Source organism: Grampus griseus (assembly GCF_964374135.1).
Source record: "Grampus griseus genome assembly, chromosome: 8".
NCBI classification, from domain to species: Eukaryota; Metazoa; Chordata; class Mammalia; order Artiodactyla; family Delphinidae; genus Grampus; species Grampus griseus.
Window position 1 is genome coordinate 24,714,936 of NC_139002.1, and position 23,823 is coordinate 24,738,758.

Consider the following 23,823-nt stretch of genomic DNA (forward strand, 5'->3'; position numbering starts at 1 on the left):
TTCTAATAGTTCATTAGGAAAAAATGTTCCTTCTTAGATGAAGATACAGGTTAGTCATAAAGCAAGAGTAATAAACTACAGAAATATATGAATATGAAAATATGGTGACAAACATTTTGCAGACAATAATGGCTCTCTAGAAAGCAGATATTACCAAGTAAGTTATTAGTTTTAGTTCCTGAGAAACTTTACTAAAAGCACCAAAACATCTAAAAGTAAAGCAAAAACCTCTATTTTCAAAGATATTAAATCATAAACTTAGTGTTAAGAAAATATTTCACATGTGAAATCGATGGTAACCAAATCTCTGGGGAAAAGTTTTACTTAAGAAACATTGTCTCTATTTCATTTACTTCTGCTCTGATCTTTACGATTTCTTTCCTTCTACTAACTTTGGGTTTCATTTGTTCTTTCTCTACCTCCTTTAGATGTAAGGTTAGGTTGTTTATTTGAGATTTTTCTTGTTTTCTGAGGTCAAACTTCCCTCTTAGAACTGCTTTTGATGTGTCGCATAGGTTTTAGACAAATGAAATAGAGACTGAAAAAATAATAGAAAAGATCAATGAAACTAAAAGCTGGTTCTTCGAAAAGATAAACAAAATTGATAAGCCTTTAGGCAGACTCATCAAGAAAAAAAAGGGAGAGGGCCCAAATCAATATAATCAGAAACGAAAAAGAAGTTAAAACTGACACCACAGAACTACAAAGGATCATAAGAGACTACAACAAACAACTATATGCCAATAAAGTGGACAACCTAGAAGAAACAGACAAATTCTTAGAAAGGTACAATCTCCCAAGACTGAACCAGGAAGAAATAGAAAATGTGAACAGACCAATAACCAGTAATGAAATTGAATCAGTAATTTTAAAACTCCCAACAAACAAAAGTCCAGCAACAGATGGCTTCACAGGTAAACTTTACAAACATTTAGAGACTTAACACCTATCCTCAAACTATTCCACAAAACTGCAGAGGAAGGAACAATTCTGAACTATGAGGCCAGCATCACCCTGATATCAAAACCAGACAAAGATATCACAAAAAAAGAAAATTATAGGCCAATATCACTGATGAACATAGATGAAAACATCCTCAACAAAATATTAGCAAAACGAATCCAACAATACAGTAAAAGGATCATACCTGGGACTTCCCTGGTGGCGCAGTGGTTAAGAATCCACCTGCCAATGTAGGGGACACGGGTTCAAGCCCTGGTCCGGGAAGATCCCACATGCTGCGGAGCAACTAAGCCCATGTGCCACAACTACCGAGCCTGTGCTCTAGAGCTTGTGAGCGAAAACTACTGAAGCCCGTGCGCCTAGAACTTGTGCTCCACAACAAGAGAAGCGACCACAATGAGAAGCCCACGCACCGCAACGCAGAGTAGCCCCCGTTCTCCGTAACTAGCGAAAGCCTGCACACAGCAACGAAGACCCAACACAGCCATAAACAAATAAATAAATAAAAATAAATTTATATTAAAAAAGTAGGATCATGTGGGATTTATCCCAGGGATGCAAGGATTTCTCAATATTTGCAAATCAATCAATATGATATAGCACATTAACAAACTGAAAAATAAAAACCAAATGATCATCTCAATAGATACAAAAAAGTTTTTGATAAAATTCAACATCCATTTATAATAAAAACTTTCCAGAAAGCAAGCACAGAGGGAATATACCTCAGCATAATAAAGTCCATATATAACAAACCCACAGCTAACATCATACTTAATGGTGAAAAGCTGAACGTATTTCCTCTAAGATCAGGAACAAGACAAGGATGTCCACTCTTGCCACTTTTCTTCAACAGTTTTGGAAGTCCTAGCCACAGCAATCAGAGAAGAAAAAGAAATAAAAGGAATCCAAATTGGAAAAGAAGAAATAAAACTGTCACTGTTTGCAGATGACATGATACTATACATAGAAAACCCTAAAGATGCTACCAGAAAACTACTAGAGCTCATCAATGAACTAAGTAAAGTCGCAGGATACAAAATTAATATACAGAAATCTGTTGCAATTCTACACACTAATGAGCTACCAGAAAGAGAAATTAAGGAAACAATCCCATTTACCTTGCATTAAAAAGAATAAAATACCTAGAATAAACCTTTTGCCTACAGGAGACAAAAGACCTGTCCTTGGAAAACCGTAAGACTGTGATGAAAGAAACTGAAGACGACACAAACAGATGGAAAGATATACTGTGTTCTTGGATTGGAAGAATCAACATTGTTAAAATGACCATATTACTTAAGGCAATCTACAGATTCAATGCAATCCCTATCAAAATACCAATGGCATTTTTCACAGAACCAGAACAAATAACTTTAAAATTTGTATGGAAACACAAAAGACCCCAAATAGCCAAAACAGTCTTGAGAAAGAAGAACAGAGCTGGAAGAATCACACTCCCTGACTTCAGACTATAAAGACTACAAAGCTACAGTAATCAAAACAGTGTGGTACTGGCACAAAAACAGACACATAGATCAATGGAACAGGATAGAGAGTCCAGAAATAAACGCATGCACTTATGGTCAATTAATCTATGACAAAGGAGGCAAGAATATACAATGGAGAAAAGACAGTCTCTTCAATAAGTGTTGCTGGGAAAACTGGACAGCTACATGTAAAAGAATGAAATTAGAATGTCCTCTTATACCATATACAAAAATAAAATGAATTAAAGACATAAATGTAAGACTGAATACTGTAAAACTCCTAGATGAAAACACAGGCAGAACACCCTCTGACGTAAGTCATAGCAATACTTTTTTGGATTCATATCCTAAAGAAAAGGAAATAAAAGCAAAAATAAGCAAATGGGACCCAATTAAACTCACAAGCTTTTGCACAGCAAAAGAAACTATCCAGTGAATGAAAAGACAACCTACTGAATAGGAGAAAATGTTGGCAAATAATATGACCTATAAGGGGTTAATATTCACACATATAAACAGCTCATACAACTCAACATCAAAACAAACAAACAAACAAACAAACATTATTAAAAAATGGGCAGAAGACCTGAACATACATTTTTTCCAAAGAGGAAACGAAGATGACCAACAGGCACATGAGAGAATGCTCAACATGCTAATCATCAGGAAAATGCAAATCAAAACCATAATATCACTTCACACCTGTCAGAATGGTTATCATGATTATCATCAAAAAGAACACAAATAAAAAACAGTGGCAAGGATGCGGAGAAAAGGGATCCCTCATACACTGTTGAGGGGACTGTAAATTGGTGCAGCTAATGTGGAAAACACTATGGAGGTTTCTCAAAAATTAAAATTACCATATGACCCAGTAAAATTCTCCTGGGTATATATCCAAAAAAACCAAAACCACTAATTCAAAAAGGTACATGCACCCAATGTTCACAGAAGCATCAATTGCCAAGATATGGAAGCAACTTCAGTGTCCATCAAGAGATGAATGGATAAAGATTGGTGAGTGTATATACATATGTATATATATACACATACACACACACACAAAAGACTACTACTCAGCCATAAAAAAAGAAAGAAGTTCTGCCATTTGCAGCAACACGGATAGACTTGGAGGGCGTTATGCTAAGTGAAATAAGTCAGACAGAGAAAGACAAATACTGTATGATATCACTTACATGTGGAATCTAAAAAACACAACAAATTAGTGAATATAACAAAAAAGATGCAGACTCACAGATACAGAGAACAAACCAGTGGTTACCAGTGGGGGATGGGGGGTAACAAACTATGAGTGGGAGTTTATTGTAAGGATGTATTGTACAACACGGGGAATATAGACAATATTTTGCAATAACTGTAAATGGAGTATAACCTTTAAAAATTGCATAAATTTTAAAATTTCTTCTATGGAGAAAAAAAAAGAAACATTAAGCCATCAACTGATGAATGGGTAAACAAAATGTAATATATCCCTACAACTGAATATTACTCAGCGATAAAAAAGAATGAAATACTTATTCATGGTACGACATGGAAGAACCTTGAAAACATTATGCTTAGTGAAAGAAGCCAGACACAAAAGACCACACATCGTATGATTCAATTTATATGAAATGTCCAAAACAGGCAAATCCACAGAGGCAGAAAGTAGATTAGTGGCTGGTTGCTAGGAACTGGAAGCAGGGAATTGAGGCTGACTGCTAATAGGTACAAAGTTTGTTTTGGCAGTGATGGAAATGCTCTGGAATTAGTGGTGATGGTTGCACAACAGAGTGAAAATGCTAAAAACCACTGAATTACACCCTTTAAAATAATGAATTTTATGTCATGTGATTTCTAAATCAGGAAAAAAAACAAAGAAAGAAAACACATAGGGTTAGGATAATCTTATTGCTTGTAGACAGTTTTCTTAAGAATGGAAAAGTTCATCATCAGTTTTCCCTAAGTTTATATTTGCAAGATAGTTACCTCTTAAGTTAGAAGGGCAATGCTAAATATTTATGGTGTTTAGAAAGGAATAGTTACATGTACCGAGTAATTTTACACGCTTTTTACAGGCCAATAAAAGGAGAATGAGAAATTTCAAAATGTGACAAGATCTACTATACCTGGTGACAAATATCTGCCATCAATTCAATCAAGTTTTCCTTGACAGCAATATTACGAGATCCTGAAGAATATTTCCCTCTGCTTCCTATATGACTTATTTCATTAACTAGCAGATCATATACATTGTATAAGATACTCTTCCACCTTCTTGATGCATAGGCACCTGTAATTTTAAAAAATAATTAATTAAATTAAAATATAATTTATACATACAATCCATTTGCACCGCCAACTCCCACAAAACTATTCAGCTGTTAAGGTGGAAACATTAGAAGACATCTGGTCCAGCCTATTTAGTACTAATGGCTCTTCTGACAATATCCTTACAAGCTCTACTTCATAATGATGTCCATTTCACACATTTCACACTCAGTTAACTGTATTTCTTATAAAATTCTTCCATATTCTCATCTATCTCTAACCAATTCAATCAAAATCTCAATCAAACTTTCTTTAATTTCTTCTCTCCCCCAAAGCAAATTAATACTGTCCCTCTTATACATAAGGATCAACTTCTCTGTATGTCTTTAAGAGAAAAACACTACCAGTTCCTTCAACGAGTGTACAAATAACATGTTATCCAGACTTATCATCATCCCAGTCATCTTTCCCTAGACACACTCCAGTCAACTTATGTCCCTCTTAAAATGATGACTCTACAAACTCTGGTAAGCATAATATTCCCAACCACGATCTAACAAGTATGGGGAACAATGGGGCTGTTTCCTCCCACAAAACGAAGAACCTATTTAAAATCTATTAATGAATTTAATTAATCTATTAAAGAACGTAATAAAGTCTATTAATGTATACTAAAACTATATTCATGTTTCTGACAGCCTCATCATCTGCCAATTTTCAATTGATCCTAAACATGCACTTAACTAAAACCCTAAACATGTCTCACCATCTCTTAATAAGCCTGATTTTCATTCTGGTGAGAGCTATGTGAAAGATGAAAAACTAAGGAAAGCCACCATTCTTTCATCTCCAGTGGTTTCATGGGCTACAAATACATCTAACTATACATACTAGAAGAGCCCATGAAACATACACAGCTGCTTTTGATAAAAAGTGGCTACAAACAGTTTTCCTCTATTTTAGCTACTATTCAATTAATGTCCTTAATAAGGTCATTACACTAGCCATGATGAATTGGTCCAAAGGCTAGTACAAGCCAGATTCAAAACATAGCCTAAGCATGAGAGAACTCATTCAATTCTAGTTCCACCCAGTAAAGTTCCTGTCTACTGAATGGAGCTACATCATCCATGCAATACCCTTTTGGTGAAAGACAAACATAAATGAATGAAGGGAGGATAAGTCATTCATTTCTGGTTTCCCTAGCAAATATGTATTTATCTTCCTTGGGAACTGACTAATCTGGCTGGTTCAATCCACATTTATCTATTTTATTTTCTAATAAAAGCAATATGTAGATAAACAAGATCCTGTCTTCTCTAAATTCTTTTACTCCTACAGTCTGCGTCACACCTCTTAGCACCTAATTATTGCTGCATAATCAGCTCCTACAGGGAATAGTGTCTCATATTTGTTTGTATTCCTCACAAAACGTAGCATTGTACTAAACAAATGGTAAGGCATGATATGATTTGCTACCTACCATAGCTTCAAATTAAAAAAAAAAAAGTGTGAAAAATATCCTCATGACTGACACTATTACCAAGCAAAGCAATCCAGAGGAAGGTCATAACCTCCTATAACATACAGATTTCATACTTAACCCTCTATATTTCAATGAAGAAGCAAATTCAAAATAGCAAAAACTTTCTTTATACCTTTTTCTTGAGTTTTGGCTCCCTTTGGATGATGGATATAAATTTGTAGTTGAAATAACTCAATAATTACTTCTTTTAAGGAATCATTAAGTCTATGTTGAGTCCAGATATAAAGTAAGGTAGGAAGAATTTCATCTCCTAATTCACATACTCGAATTCGAAAGTTAACAGCCAAAGTCTTGAGGAAGATAATAAATGCTGCTAAGATATGATTTAGACCTGCAGAGCTCTTTTCTTGTCTGTAACAGAAAATAAACAGACTTAATATAACAGGGGAAAATGCAGAAACTGAAGACAGTAATGAAGTTGCGTGCTGAAAGAAAAAAAGTTCTGATTTTCAAATAATAGTAGCCTTACTTTCAGAATTATTCAGAAAAATCACAGCAGCACTACTTAGCAACAACAAAAAATAGTTCCTATTCGGCATTGGGAAATCACTCTGTTAGCTCTCCCTGCTGCTGAAACACTGTCTAAAATTATATAAAACTAATTTGTAATACCTACCATTTATAAAATATTTCACATTATAAATTGGGTAATGCCACACAAATATAAGATACTGATATTTCCAAAATATATTCCTATTTCATTTTATTCTTAGCACATTACAACTATCTTCAAAATTCAGGAAAATAAAAATATTTAGAGGCCATATAGCTTTTCCTGTTATTAAAAAAGCAAGACAGATCTAGAACATCATTACATGTTCTGCATATTGGATATTCAGGAAGTGCTGGACCTAACACTTTCCTTGGGAATCCACTAGTTCTACTATAATCGGCCAATGATGTTTTCAAGTTGGTAAAATTTAGTTACTCAATCTAAAACACAGTCTTGCAAAAAGATCAAATGGATTTCCAATACAAAACAAAAACAGATTAGATTACCTTGCATGCTGAATAGCCTTAGAAAAAAAATCCAAAAATTTGGAATTTAATCCATCAGTCTGCGAACAGCATCCTTTGGTCACAGCTTCAATTATTCTAGCCACCAAAACTCTATTAATGTCTTGTGAAGGTTTAAGATACAGCTGGAAGTACACAGAGAACAATTCTTAAAAAAAAAAAAAAAAAATGTTAGTTATGTTTTTAAAAAGAAAACTATCGAAACATTTAACTTAGATGTCAAAATTCAATTTAAATTTCAATAATCCCACAGACAAAAGATTAAAAATTATATTAATTTATACTTACTACAGTAAGAGCATTCCATCAATATTTATTTTTATAAATTAAACTGCCTTCAAGACAGGAACTACAGGCAGCAGAGTATGTGAACACCAGTTTAAGAGCCAGATCTCAGATAAGCTACTTAACTTCTCTATTCCTAAATTCCTTCAGCTAGGCCTAACAAAGCACTTGACAGTGTACTCTCCACAGTTTTGTTTTGTTTTGTCTTAGTGCTATTTGATTAATAATGTGTGTAAAGTGTGTCAAGAACTGTGAAAAATCTGAGACTTTACGCTATTTGTAACCCAACAAATTAGAATGCCAGTTTCACGGATGTTGGCAGAAGACATGAAATTCCTGATCAGAGAAAGAGGACAATTTATTTCTCACAGCAATGAGAGTAGCCAGAGTACCTTCATTTTTGCATAAATTCCTCAATCTCAAAAGCAATGTGAAGAGGGACAAGTGACACAGTTCAAATGATGAGCTACCATACAGGAGAGATATCCCAAGCAATGAGCTGCAAGCAAACCTTCCTTTGTTCTGGAGGAGGCCATCATCTCTGTCATCTCTATCTTCCAAGGCTCACTGTACATACTTTAAAAAACAGTCTGGAAAAGAATAGTCAGTGTCATGTCTTTGACATGACATGCAGAAACGTGAAATGCATTGAGAATTATCTCCCAACACAATGAAAAGCAAAGTTGCTAAGGCAGGATTTTCTTCCCATAAAGAGATAATTAGGAAGTCCTCAGTTAGCAAAGTGACTTAAGAATAATTTCAACTGTATATGTCAAATAATTCTGCAGAAATAGCTTAAAGTCAGAAATGTTAAATTCAAAAGAATAAGGACAATATAAAAACCTCAAACATCAAGTAGTAAGAAAAATGATTCCTATCATATCTGACTTTATAGAACTCTACACAAGTGCTTCCCAAAGTTTTTTCACTACATGCAATACCTAAATAATGGTAAAAACATGAATTAACACACACAAATTTGGAGACAGAAAAACAGGAGGCGTTATCTTTAGCATTTCCTTCTTATTACTTGGCAAGAGCAAAGTGCTGAAACAGGAAAAGCCAACAATGCAACTCTCTGTCTCTGATTAAATCTCAACTTTCAGGGCTTTTATTTTACTTGGGGAAATTATCCCAGTTCTCACAGAATCCAACATATTCCTCTAGTAAGTGGGTAAAAAAAAAAGCTAGTATAAGACATTCAACAAAAGTCCTACTTCTCCAAAAACGGCGGCAGTGCATGCCTCCAAATGAATTCCCTTTCTCCATGAATTCAACAACAAAAAAAGCTCAAAGAGCAGATAGCAAAACAGCATGATATTAAAAAGCAGTTTCTGCAGACTCACAGACATAAAGAACACACTTGTGGTTGTCAAAGTGGAGGGAGGTGTAGGGGAGGGAAGTATTGGGAGTTTGAGATTAGCAGATGCAAACTTTTATATATAGGATGGATAAACAACAAGGTCCTACTGTATAGCACAGGGAACTATGTTCAATATCCTGTGATAAACCATAATGCAAAGAATATGAAAAAGAATGTATATATGTACGACCAAGTCACTTTGCTGTATAGCAGAAATTAACACAACATTGTAAATCAACTATTCTTCAATAAATTTTCTTTTAAAAGGAGTTTCTGGAGTTAAAATAAAATAAAACCCCAAAAGACATCATTAAATGTAGATTCCTTGGAATTTTACACATAGACAGCCATATCATCTACAAATGTGAAGTTTTATTTCTTCCTTTCCAATCTGTATGCCAATTATCCTTTTCTTGCCTAACTGCCCTAGCTAGGACCTCCAGTACAATGTTGAATAGGAGTGGTGACAGTGAATACCCTTGTCTTGTTCCCAATTTTTTAATGAAAAGTTTTAAATTACAGATTTGATTTCTTTACTCGTTACAGAAGTATACAGATTACCTATTTCATACTGGGTGAGTTTTGATAGTGTGTGGTTTTAAGGAATTGTTCCATTTATTTTCAGTCATCAAATTTATGTGTGTAGAGTTGTTTATAGCATTCCCTTACTATTCTTTCAGTATCTGTGGAATCTGCAATTATATCCCATTTAATTCCTAATATCAATAATTTGTGTCTTTCTTTACCTTACTCACTCTTGCTAGAGGGTCTAGATTTTGATGTTTTCAAAGAATCAGCTTTTTGTTTCAATAATTTTCCTTTACTGTTTTGTTTTCATCGATTTCTGTTCTTATCTTCTGCTTGAAGTCTTTGGATTTGTTTGTTTTTCTAGTTTCTTGAGATGGAGGCTAAGATTATTAATTTGATATCTTTCCTCTTTTCTAATGTAGGCATTTAATGCTATAAATTACCCTCTCAACATAACTTTAGCTACATTCCACAAATTTTGATATGTTGTAATTTTCATTTTCATTCAGTTTTAAACATGCCTTGAGAATTTTCTTTCCACCCATGAATTATTTAGAAGCGTGTCATTTATTTTCACAAAAGTACTATGAAGGAAAGAGTACCACAGTAGAAAATAAAAAGAGAGGAAGAAATTAGGAAAAACAATCAGAAAATGGCCGTGACATTTAAACTGAGACTTGAAGGACAAGAAAAAACAGGCCATACAAAGGGTAGCCTCTGAAAAAAGAACAAATGCCACAGGTAAGAAAGAGCTTATACCTTCTAAACAGGAGTGTGTGAGATGATCCATAGCTATGTCAGAAGAAAATATTAGCGCTCCTATTTTTTAATTAAAACTAATTACAAAAATTATGCTTTACTGATTTTTAATATAGAAATCGACAATGGCCACTCTGGAAGACAGTTTGGCAGTTTCTTAAAAAACTAAACATACTTTTACCATATGATCCAGCAATCACGCTCCTCAGCATTTACCCAAATGAGTTGAAAACTTATCTGTACACAGATGTTTATAGCATTTTCATTCATAATCTCCAAAACTTGCAAGCAATCAACATGTCTTTCAGTAAGTGAATGGATAATTAAACTGTGGTAAATCCAGACAGTGAAATATTATTCAGTGCTAAAAAGAAATGAGCTATCGAGCCATGAAAAGACATGGAAGAACTTTAAATGCAAATTACTAAATGAAAGAAGCCCCTCTGAAAATACTATATACTGTATGATTCCAACTATATGACATTTTGGAAAAGGCAAAACTATAGAGACAGTTAAAAAGATCAGTGGTTGCTAGGGATCAAGGTGGAGAGAGGAATAAATAGGCAGAGCACAGAGGATTTTCAGGGCAGTGAAACTATTCTCTATGATACAATAATGGTGGACACATATCATTATACATTTCTCAAAAGCTACAGAATGTACAACACCAAGAGTGACAGTGTAAACTATGGACTTTGAGTGATATGAGGTGTCAGCGTAGGTTCACTGACGGAAACAAATGTACCGCTTTGGTGCTGGATGTTGCTGTGTACGTGTGAGGTCAGGGGATATATGGGAACTCTGTACTTTCTGCCCAATTCTGCTGTGAATCTAAAACTGCTCTAAAAAAATAAAGTCTATTAAAAAAAAGTTTGAAAATCACTGGGTTAGAGAATCTGAATAAAGGCCACTGTAGCAAGAGCACAGAAATTAGAAGGATGGGGTGGGCTTTAAGGTCAGAGAGATAGGCAGAAGCAAAACTACGTAGCACTTCCAAGACCTGAAGGGAAGTCCATATTTTATATTAGTTATACAAGAAAGCAACTGAAGGTTTTTAACTTTTCTTCCTTTCTACCTAATTAGAAAAACTATTTTCTTCCTTAGGACAATCTTAGGGCTCTTGCTTTGGAATCCCTTCTTCTCAGAAAACATACATGAGCAATTTTCCTGTGTATTCAACTACTCTCTCTTCACTGAATCCTTCTGATTACATGTATATATACTTCAATCACTCTCTTCTTTAATAGGACCCCCCTTTCCCTTCCCCTTGTAACCAAAACTTTTGAAAATGTTGTATTTGTTAATCCATTTTCTCACTTGTCACTCATGCTTTCACACCAGTTTGTTATACAACTGAACACCATCAACCAACTGACTCTAACTGCCATGTATAGAATAATTCATCCAACAATAGCAGATACACATTCTTTTCAAATGCATATGGAACACTCACCAAGTTAGACCTTATCCTTGATCATAAAAGAAATCATAACAGTTATAAATAATTTTGGTTATAAAAAGCGTGGTCTCTGACCATAACATTAAACCACAAAAGGAAAACAAAACAGGAGAATTACCCCAAATGAATGGGAATTAAACAACATACTTCCAAATAATCCAGGGTCAAAGGGAAACCCTCAAAAAAACCTAGAACACATTTTGAACTGAAGAAAAAGAAAAAACAACATTGTCAACATTTGTGAGATGTGACTAAAGTAGTGTTTAGAGAAAAACTTATTACATTAAATGCACATATTTGGAAAGAAGCTCTCAAATCAATGATCTAAGCTTAAGAAACCAGAGAAGAAATGAAATCCAAAACAATCAGAAGTAAGGAACTAATAATTATAAGCTCAGACTCAGTAATGAAAGAGGCAATACCACTACAGAGCCTAAGCACATTAAAAGGATAATGAGACAATAATGTTCAAGAACAACTTTACACTCATACGTTCAACAACTTATATGAAATGAACAAATTCTTAAAGAAACAAATTCCAAAGGTCACTGAAAATATGTAACCTAAATAATCCTGCATCTATTAAAGAAATTGAATTCATAATTAAAAACCTTACAACCACCACCACCTCCAAATTCAATCCAGTAACATACAAAATGGATAATACATCATGCCCTAACAGGGTATATCCCAGAAACACAAGGTTGACTCAACCTGTGAAAAACTGATCAACATAATTCACCATACCAATAAACTAAAGACAAAAAAACCCATGATTGGGCTTCCCTGGTGGCGCAGCGGTTGAGAGTCCGCCTGCCAATGCAGGCGACACGGGTTCGTGTCCCGGTCCGGGAAGATCCCACATGCCGCGGAGCGGCTAGGCCCGTGAGCCATGGCCGCTGAGCCTGCGCGTCCGGAGCCTGTGCTCCGCAACGGGAGAGGCCACAGCAGTGAGAGGCCCGTGTACAGCAAAAAAAAAAAAAAAAAAAAAAAACCATGATTATCTCAATATATACAGAAAAAAATTCAATTCATATCCATTCAATATCCATTCATGATAAAAAACCATGAGCAACCAGAATAGAAGGGAATGTCCTCAACCTGTATTAACAGCTAATATGCTGAACTTCCCTGGTGGCACAGCATATAAGAATCCACCTGCCAATGCAGGGGTCATGGGTTCGAGCCCTGGTCCGGGAAGATCCCACATGCCATGGAGCAACTAAGCCCGTGTGCCGTAACTACTGAGCCTGTGCTCTAGAGCCCGTGAGCCACTACTACTGAGCCCACAAGCCACAATTACTGAAGCCCATTCGCCTGCAGCCCGTGCTCCACAACAAGAGAAGCCACCACAATGAGAAACCCGCACACTGGAGCAAAGAGTAACCCCCGCTCGCTGCAACTAGAGAAAGCCCACGTGCAGCAATGAAGACCCAACGCAGCCCAAAATTAATTAATTAATTATTTAAAAATAGCTAATATGCTAATGATCAAACACTGAATATTTCCCCCTAAAACCAGGAACAGGACAAGGAAGGATGTCTCTTCTCACTACTCCTAATCAAAATCATATTGGAGGAAAAACTATAAATCTCTTAGAAGAAAACACAGGGGGAAAGTTTCATAACATTGGATTGGCAATGATTTGTTGGAAATGACCCCAAAAGCACAGGCAACAACAAAAAAAAAATAGATAGACTGTATTCATCAAAGCAAAACCTTTTGTGCATCAAAGGACACTATCATCAGAGGTAAAGGCATCCCATGGAATGGGAGAAAATATTTCCAAACCATGTATCTGATAAGGAATTAATATAGAATACATAAAGAACTCCTACAATCCAACAAAAAACAAACAACCCGATTAAAAACTGGGCAAAAGATTTGAATAGACTTTTGTCCAAAGATGATATACAAATGGACAATAAGCACATGAAAAGTTCAACATCACCAGTCATTAAGGAAATGCAAATCAAAATCACAATGAGACACCACTTCATACACATTTACATTAGGATGGCTATTATCAAAAAAAGAGAGAAAGAAAAAGAAGTGTTGAGGAGTTAGCGACAGGGAGGGCAGGGGGCCTGTGCTTAGTTCTGGGGGAGGAGGTGGCCAGTTTAGGGTCTCAGGGGACAGGTGGGGGAGATGGCAGAGTTAGATGGGACTGGGGGGGTGGGGGTGCCAGGAGAAGGAAGGTTGAAGGGGAGACTAGATGTTGGGGGAACTGTGCTGGGAAGAGCTGCGTCAGAAGTGCCCACAGTAACCCGGGGGGAGGACAACACCCAGGCCTGGCTGTCGCAGCTGCTTGCTGGAGAAGGGGAGCCTGACCTCTAGGAGGGTGCCGCTCCTGTACAGAGGATTGTGAACCCGCCTGGGGATGAGGCCTGGTGTTGTGGAAACTGAAATTAGCTTCGCGGGGCTGACAGTTCTGGCCCAGGGCGGTGGCAGTGCACCCCTTTAGACTTTTCCTCTAGGTTCCATGCTTACCTCTTCTGTGACCTCACTCTGCCCCTCCTCCTCCCTCTTAACTCTCTCGAGGTTACCCCTTCACTTAAAACATTGCTTCTGGTAATCTGTGTTCATCATGGCAAGCTGATGGCAGCAGGAGAAATGGAGCCCCTGTCCAGTGTGAGTCGTAGCAGTGCAGGAGGGGAGACCCTGGAGGAGGAGAGAGCCCGCCTAAATTGATGTCTACAGATTGAATTTCCAGAGGCTTAGGAGGAGGAGTTCCCCATTGTCCTGTTTCCAGGCCTTGCTCAGGAAGCCCTGTATTCATTCAGGAGACCATCCTTTAACGTTTTCAGATGAGCTTATGAGGGGGCAATCTTTAAAAGTCCAAAGCAGATGCATCCGGGGCCTTCAGCAGATGCGTTGCTTTGAGTGTGTAATCCGGGAGCAGCGATCTCTGGGCACGTGAATGCCACCAGGCACCTGTCCTGTTCTGGGGTGGAGGTTTTCAGATGCTGCATCTTCTAAATTCAGCCTTCTGTTGTACTAGTTTTGTGCTACGAACCTTGCTCCCAGAGGACTCGTAAGCTGTAGAACATTTTAACACGATGCCACAACACAGAGTGCTGCCTTGTAGATGGAGCTTGCAGATGCATCCCAGTGACCCTCTCATCTACCCGCCCGCCTTCCTGTGCATTGGTCGGAGGAATTCTTAGTGTGATGATATAATCTGTGTGTTGGGAAAGTGTTCAAGATGGAAATGCCTTAGGCAAATACTTAAATGAGCCAACTGGCAAATTGAGGGGGGTCATTGTACTGTGCTGGAGGTACGAGTTGGTCATGCCCCAATTATGATAGAAATGGCAGGTCTAGTTTGGGCATTCCTACTAAGAAGGGAGTGGTCAGGGTACCGATAGTGATCTTTGATTCATCTTGCTCTATGTGTTTTTTAACTTCGATTTTACTTGATCAGATTTCAGAGTAATTTTAGTGTTCAAATGGGAGGACCCTGAGGTGAGGGGTGGTGGGGAGGGAAAAGCCTACCACAGGTGCAGGGAGGGGTGGGCGTGAAGAAAGGGAGAAGGGGGGAGGGTTGTGGTTAGGTGTGGGTTGTAGAGGGTGGGAGTGGTAGGGAATGTGGGTTGAAGGGAATTCTCTGAAAAGATCAGTAGGCAGAGCTCTGGGGAATTATATAGAGCTCATGGGCCAAGAAAATACTGGTTAATAGTAAATTGTTAATGCTAGTTAAATTATCGCTTGGAAGCAAAAAAAAAAGTCACTTGGAAACTTTCTAAAATGCTTAGAACTCTGCTAAGTGCAGGGGAAAAAGCAAAATTGCTTTGCTGCAAGATGGGGAGGACTGAAAAGGTAACTAAGACCTGGTTATTGGTGGCTTGAAAGATTGGTGTCAGAAATTTGCATCAGCAGGTTAACATCCTTCACTGCTTTCAAGCTCCTTACGTGGTTTATCTGAAGATGTGTGGTATTTGGGAGAGGTCTTCGAAAAGACTTTAAATACCCATATTGTGGGCTTTTAAAGTAAGCTTGAGATTTTGGAGTGCACTTAAGATGGTGAGATGTACTCTTCTGGGTTTTCACTGAGGTTTTGCAGTTGAAAACTTGAGCAAAGTGAAAATGCAATGACTTCTAAAGGAATTTTGTGTTACTTCCTGCCTTAAAAGCACATCTCTTCTTTGTGATAAGTATTAGAAACAGCAAGAGTTTTTACTTTTCGTCGTCATTGTAATAAGGAGAACCTAATGACTTTTTGTGATCACTGTAAAATTATTGTAATATTTGGTAGCAAACAATCCATGTAGGCTTGCTAAGGTTACAGTTAGTAATCCACTGTATCTTTAGTTTTGAATGTTTGTGTTTTTTAAGTGATAACCGTATTAGAGAGGAAGCTATCAGCCAAAATCAGTTTGGGAAATAAGCAAAACTGGGGATGGGAAGGTGCTTTATTACTAGATTATGGTGTGCTTGTGAAAATTCAGGGAAAGATCTGAATTCTTTGTGATAAAGTAATACCAGTGGCTTTAAAAAAAAAAAAAGCGTTGGTGAAGGTGTGGAGAAATTGGAACACTTGTGCATTGCTGATGAAAATGTAAAATGGTGTAGCCCTTGTGGAAAACAGTATGGTGGGTACTCAAAAAATTAAACACAGAATTACCGTATGATGCAGTAATTCCACTTCTGAATATATACCCAATTGAAAGCAAGGACTCAAAGAGCTATGTGTATACCATGTTCATAGTAGAGTTATTCACAATATCCAAATGTAGAAACAATCCAAGGGTCCAATGACAGATGAATGGATAAACAAAATGTAGTATACACATACAATGGAATATTATTCAGACTTAAAAAGGAAGAAAACTCTGACATATACTACAACATGGATGAACCTTATACATTATGCTAAGTGAAATAAGCCATTCAGAAAAGGACAAACACTGTACAATTTCACTTACAGGAGGTACTAGGGTAGTCAAATTCAGAGACAGAAAGTAGAATGGCTGCCAAGAGCTGGAGGTGGGGAGCAGGGGAAGTTCCCGTTTAATGGGTACAGAGTTTCAGTTTGGAAGATGAAAAAAGTTCTGGAAATGAGTTGCTATGGTTGCATAACAATGTGAATATACTTAATGCCACTGAATTGTATATGCAAAAATGGTTAAAATGGTAAATTTTATGTTATGTACATCTTACCATTAAAAAAAAAAAATCATACTGAGGTCCTAGTCAATATAAGGTAGAACAAAGAAATAAGGCCACATGGCTCAGAAATGAAGGAACAAAAAACTCTCTACTTGCAGATGACACAACTGTCTAAATAGAAAATTCCCCAGAATGAACAAAAGAGCTCCTAGATCTAATAAGCAATTTTAGCAAGGTCCCAGATCAATATGGTATACAAAAGTCAACAGTACTTCTGAACAACATGGAAGAGAAAATGTTTTAAAGAGACAGTAAAATTTACAAACTACTGCAGTATAAATCTAACAAAAATATACAAATTCTATATGCTGATAAATCAAAAAAGACATAAATAAATGGAGAGATATACCATGTTCATGGACTGGAAGAGTCTATGTTAAGATGTCTATTGCTCCTTAGTTCAATAGGTCCAACGTGATACCAATAAAATCCCAGCAGGATTTTTTGTAGAAATCAACAAGCTGATTCCAAAATTTATATGGAAATGTTGGTTTAGAAGACTAAGGCCATCTTCTCATCTCACTCTAAACTCTCTCCCTAGACAATCTAATCCATAACCATGGCTTCAATCACCACCTCTACCAAATATATTTTGAATGTAAACCTCACTTCTTGAGCAGGCTTCATTAGAGAAGTAAATTTCAGAGACGGTAACTAACTAAAAAAAAAATTCAACAAAAAGACTGACTATCAGAAGTGAAAGTAGTTTGCTTAAAAATAGAGAATTTCAGAGAACATGCCAGATGATGGAATCAGAGTAAAGAGACTAGAGGAACGACTGCCTTTGTTTCAGAGACCCATAGTTACAAGTAATAATCTAAAATGTACAAATATTCTAAATATTTAGGCTGAACCATTTTGGTGACAGACGTGTCGGTGTACCCTAGATATCACTGGCCTATTCTCTAAAGGCTGCCACTAGGCTTACTGAGGGCTCTGTTTGGAACAAAGCCTCCTTTGTGTTCAGAGCAACAGCAAAGGCCCCAGATAAGAAATTAAGCAATAGCTAAGAAGGTCTTTATTCATGTGGGAACGGTGGAATACAATGTAGACCACTGATTAGGTCATGGGTTTATGGTCCACAAACATCTTATTTTGAAATGATAAACTGATGGTAAAAAATATAGATAAATGTCTTTTAAGTTAGCACAATTTATCTTGAATACTTCTCAATGAAAAATACTGAGTTTCTAAATTTTCAGAGGTGGCTGTATTAGAAGACTTTGACATCTGGCTTAAAGTCACCTCATTAAAGCCAAATACCATTTTCACCCATTAAGCCACCCAGAGCCAGAAATACTCCACTTTTGAAATCAATAAACTCAAAAATTTCAGCCTCTGACCAAACTTCCTTTGTGGTCTCTTAGTACCTCTCACCTACAAACTGTCAACAATACCTCCATGGTACCCCACTCTACTTATCTTGTAAGTCACTGGGCCCTACATATTCTATTCTAATATTTCATTTCAATTACCTTACCAGTGAGCTGCAAACTGCCTAGTCCTAATGGATACTTCCACATCTTATTATTTCTACAACACTTTAAATGTCACACCCCTTCCAACTTGAAATTCTCTTGCTTTCCCTTTTATGACATCTCTCTTGGTTTTCTTCTTTCTACTTTAATCATTGTTGCATTTAGGTGTCACTGATCTGTGAACTCACTGCATTATAACTTTTGGTTTACTTGGTTTTTTCTGTCATTGGACTGTCAAGTCTTTGAGGACAGGTATGGCATCTTTCAATTCTGTAATTTTAGTTCTGATAGCAGGCACCAAATACATTATTAGTGACAATTTAAGAAGTACATAATACATGAAAAGTGTCAGATTCTATAATCATTTAATTTCACTAAGGTACTGTTAAACTGTGAGGTCATTTGGGGGATATAAATAGACTCTGAATGCTCTTTTGGTGAAATTTCATCTCACAAGGAAAAATTCACAAATAACAAACTTCAAAACATACCTGTCCACTGTTGCTGAGATATTTCACACCAGTACTTTCTCACTGAAAGAATGTCCTTCAGCAATATGTTGCTACAATCAGCTCCATAAATGGCACCATTAGATGAATCTTTCACTGTCTCCATGATATAATTCAAGAGTTCTTGACATTTTAGCCTGGGTGCTCCTATTTAAAAATAAAACAAACAAACAAAAACATATAAATCTTAAGAAAAGTAAGTTAAGGATGCTTGGAATGGCAATTGTATAAATAATTCCATTTGGGAACTTACTATTAACTAACCTCCTTCTCATAAAACACGGATTAGCAAACTATGGCCCAGGGGCAAAATTCAGCCAACCACCTGTTTTTGGAAATAAAGTTTTTTGGACCATAAACATGTCTATTCATTTACATATTGTATATGGCTACTTTCATGCTAAAATGGCAAAGTTGAGTTGTTGAAACAGAGACTACATAGCCTGCAAAGTCAAAAACATTTACGATCTGGTCACTTTACAAAAAAAATTTGCCAATCCTATAGGATTATATAGCAAAAACAATCATTCATTCTACCTTAATAATTCACAATTTCTGACATTAGACCTTGAGTGACCCAAAGTTTCCTGGTATTTTTTATAAAAACCTGATTAGAATAAGATTATAAAGAGAATACTATTTCCTTTGAAAAGCAAAATTACTTCCAAGTCCTATAATAGCATTTATTATATATACATATGTAAGGCTATAATTTTTAGTTTTATTTAATTATTAGAGGTCCTGAAAATTCAGAATTAATGGATATATATATTTTTTAATGGAACTCTTTTTCTTTTAATTTATTTATTTCTGGCTGCATTGGGTCTTTGCTGTGCACAGGCTTTCTCTAGTTGAGGCAAGCAGGGGCTACTCTTCGTTGCGGTACACGGGCTTCTCACTGCGGTGGCTTCTCCTGTTGCAGAGCAACGGGCTCTATGCTCGCGCACTTCATTAGTTGTGGCACGCAGACTCAGTAGCTGTGGCTTGCGGGCTCTAGAGCACAGGCTCAGTATTTGTGGCACACGGGTGTAGTTGCTCCGCGGCATGTGGGATCTTCCCAGACCAGGGCTCAAACCCGTGTCCCCTGCATTGGCAGGCGGATTCTTAACCATTGTGCTACTAGGGAAGTCCCTGGTTATATATATATTTTTTAATTTATTTAATTTATTTATTTATTTTTGACTGTGTTGGGTCTTTGTTACTGTACGCAGGCTTTCTCTAGTTGCGGTGAGTGGGGGCTACTCTTCGTTGCAGTGTGCGGGCTTACTGCGGTGGCTTCTCTTGTTGCAGAGCATGGGCTCTAGGTACTCGGGTTTCAGTAGTTGTGGTGCGTGGACTCAGTAGTTGTGGCTCGCGGGCCCTAGAGCACAGGCTCAGTAGTTGTGGCACGTGGGTTTAGCTGCTCCACGGCATATGGGATCTTCCCTGACCAGGGCTCAAACCCACGTCCCCTGCATTGGCAGACAGATTCTTAACCACTGCACCACCAAGGAAGCCCTGGATATATTCTTAAAGGTAACAAAAGTACATTTAAAAGTTATTTGTTATTTTCAGTAAATCGTATTGCTGTCACAGCTGAAATTTTTCATATTTCAATATTAACAATCTTAAAATTGCATATAAATTTTTTGTTGTAAGTTACCAGCAGGGTGCAAGTCATTATGTATATTTGAATATATTCTAGTTCAGGATTTTTTATGATGAGACTAGTTATTTAGAAGTATGATAAATAAATATACACGGGTATAACAAAAAATCATCGCTTCTTGGCCTTTTGGCTAAGATCAAGTGTAGTTTCTGTTCTTATTAGTTTAAAAAATCATTTTTACTTATGGCTTATAATTTTAGGCATCTGGCTAATGATGAAATGCACAATCATAATATCCTCTGCTGTAACACCCTGTGCATTTCTCTCTTATAGTCTTCCTAACATTTTCTTAACTATAACATCTGTTATAGTTGAACAATATTTGCTTACTGGTTCCTTCCCATCTACCTCTTTTTTTCTGATCTCTGTTTCTTTCATCATACCTTGGGTACCAATGTTAAGCAAGTCTGGCAAAGTCTGGACATGTGTTTAAATTCTCATCAACCCTCCAACCCTTTAAAAAAAAAACTGAATAAGTGAGATGACACGATAGTAGCTCCTGGTTTTGCTCCGAGATTAAAGATGTTTAAGTTACAAGGTAAAACTTGAAAGAAAAAAAAGCCTTGAATAAAAATATCATTTTTCAACCATTTGAATAATCTTACACTGAAAATTTCATCCATTTATTCCTATAAACCAACATATTGATACTTTCATACATTTTTAAATGTGATCACGGGCTTCCCTGGGGGTGCAGTGGTTGAGAATCCACCTGCCAACGCAGGGTGTATTCCTGGTGGATTCCAGGTTCGACCCCTGGTCTGGGAAGATCCCACATGCCGTGAAGCAACTAAGCCCGTGCGCCACAACAACTGAGCCTGCACTCTAGAGCCCGTGAGCCACAACTACCGAAGCCCACGTGCCTAGAGCCCATGCTCCGCAACAAGAAAAGCCACCGCAACGAGAAGCCCGCACACCACAACAAAGAGTAGCCCCAGCTCGCCGCAACTGGAGAAAGCCCATGCTCAGCAACAAAGACCCAACGCAGCCAAAAATAAATAAAATGAAAATGTGATCTCCATTGTTAATTTTGCAATAGAAGGTTTTTTTCACTTTAAAGCAAAATTCTAAGCTGCAAACTTTTCTGATGGGCTACAAATAGGCTACAAATATCTTTCTCTCACTCACTCACAAATTCTGTCAGACCATATTAAGATCTATTAAGAGCCCAGCATTAGTAGCTAGGAATACAAATTTTAATGGATGCAGAGCAAAAGCAGGTGCAAAAATATTTCGGTGTAGCTTTCTTCTGTCTATGCTGGAGTCCCTGCTCAGGACTTGCAGCTACCCACACAAAATGGCATCTCAGAGGAGCCGAAAAACTAAATTTTTGCTAAAGCCACTGTCTTTTAGACTCAAGTCTCATACCACCATTCTGAAACATCATTCACTAACAATCTATATCCTTCTACTTAATAATGTTTACCAACATTGGGCTTTTCTGATTCTTAAACTAAACCTGGCATCACAAAGCCACTTTCTTATCTGTGAAAAATAAACAAAGTTTGAGTCCAAGTCCCTAAACAAACATTTCCGCCACTAGCTTTTCAGCATTGTATGAAAACCATTTCCTTACATAAGCCTACTAGGATTCTGCATTTTGGTTCAAAAATTTGGCTTTTCAAAACTGTATAAGTTCAAAATGGGAGATATGTGGCTCATCAGGAGCAAAAAAGAACTTGGGTTTTTTTTTAATCAACAGTAAGCATGCTATTAGTTAAAGAGTGTGGTTCTGACTGCCAAGAAAGCTAATGTGATCTTGGAATGAATCAGTAGAAGTATAGAATAAAAGATATGGAAGTCCTGCTCCACTCCATACAAATAAGAATATGCCTATAAGATTGAGTCCCACACTTTAAGAGACAGGTAATTAAACTGAAGAATATTCAGAAGTGACACAAAAACTAGCTCGTATGAGCAACAGGAAGTAGGTCTGTTTAGCTTAGAGAAGAGGACTCAGGGGAAATATCATGGGTAACTTCAAATATCTCAAAAGATATTTGAAAAAAGGATATTGAAAAAACTGAGTTAGTATTTTTCTGTATTATCTCAGCAAACAGAAGCAGTAACAAAAGGAGACAGGTTTTCACTACTATGAAAACTACTAAAACAGAAAAGAAAGCCTCAAAAGGCATGTTTTATCATTAAGGCTACCTAAGTGCCAGGGACATATAGATGGGATCCAAGAAAAATGGGTAGATGAAATAATATTTTTTAATCCTTCTAAACCCTGAGATTCTATCATTCCATGCTTGTATAAATTCCTCCAAATATTTGAACCTATAGTATTAAAAATCAGTATATGTATTAGAAATTAAGAGTTAGCACTGAACTTTTATCTCACCATATTCCGACCAAACTCATGTAACAATAATCTATTAAGCCAAGTAACAGCACTTACTTTTATTTGCACATTTGATGAAGTATTTGACTAAGCTACTGATTTCTTGCATCTTTTTCTGCCTGGTGGCTTGTGTTGAGGTTGATACATTTGGTTTCGCTGTTCTCAGACATTCCGTTTCTTTCTGAATATATTTCTGTAAAACTCTTCAAGAAAGTGCAATGTAATTTCAGAAACTCATTAAATACTTAAATTATTATAATAGTTTCAAAAAGTCCTTCATGCCATCATAAAGAGCATTGTTTAAACCACATTGCTTCAATCAATGTACCAGCTAAACAAAACAATTACATTTCTTTTTTAAGGCCTAAGCCCTCAACACCAATTTAAAGTCTGGCCTGCAAAGCTCTTAATCTGTAACCTCCAGGATTTTCTATTGCTTTCTTGCCTGCTTTCTCATTTTATCACTAAAAGCTTGCAATGCTATTAGGGGCTCTCAATTCTTTCTCAACTCTGTTACTCTGTACATGACCTATCTCTTTCCTAGGCAGTTGGTAATGTCTCTAGCCTTTAAATGAAGCCTGCCTATAAGATATTCATGATCAGCTGGGTACGTCAGGTGCATATTTGGCCTACATGATCAGCTTATGCAAAACAGTATTCATCTTTAGATAACTATATTTGTGGTATTTGAAATAAAGTAAGTAACCAGAGGAAAAGAAGTATATATTTTTCATGTTATCTACAATGATATTTGCAATAGTCTATCTAGTACCAAATAAGAGCTAAAAAATAAAATAGATTATCTGTTCTAAACGTTCAAGAACAATACTCATATTTCCCCTTGACTGAAAATGTTCTTTCAAGTTTATCAGTATTCTATATTAATTTAAAATATTTTATTCATCTTTCCTAAGTCTTACAATCTATTTCTAGTTATAAATGGACTTCGTAATTGAAAATTATGTCTTAATGTAAAAAGCATCAATTCTGTTTG

The 23,823-nt window shown here is 36.6% G+C and overlaps 1 protein-coding gene across 3 annotated transcripts in view; it reads right to left on the reverse strand.

Annotated features, from left to right (window-relative positions):
- ATM (ATM serine/threonine kinase) overlaps positions 1-23,823 on the reverse strand; it is a gene marked incomplete at its 5' end in the record, with an annotated part of 136,091 nt that overhangs the window by 111,522 nt on the left and 746 nt on the right. For all 3 annotated transcript variants that reach the window (XM_082660331.1, XM_082660332.1, XM_082660330.1), the window contains 5 exons: positions 4,583-4,746; positions 6,383-6,621; positions 7,270-7,435; positions 18,820-18,984; positions 22,887-23,032. In XM_082660331.1, the coding sequence (XP_082516457.1) occupies positions 4,583-4,746; positions 6,383-6,621; positions 7,270-7,435; positions 18,820-18,984; positions 22,887-23,032 (880 nt within the window). The remainder of the gene's footprint in view (positions 1-4,582; positions 4,747-6,382; positions 6,622-7,269; positions 7,436-18,819; positions 18,985-22,886; positions 23,033-23,823) is intronic.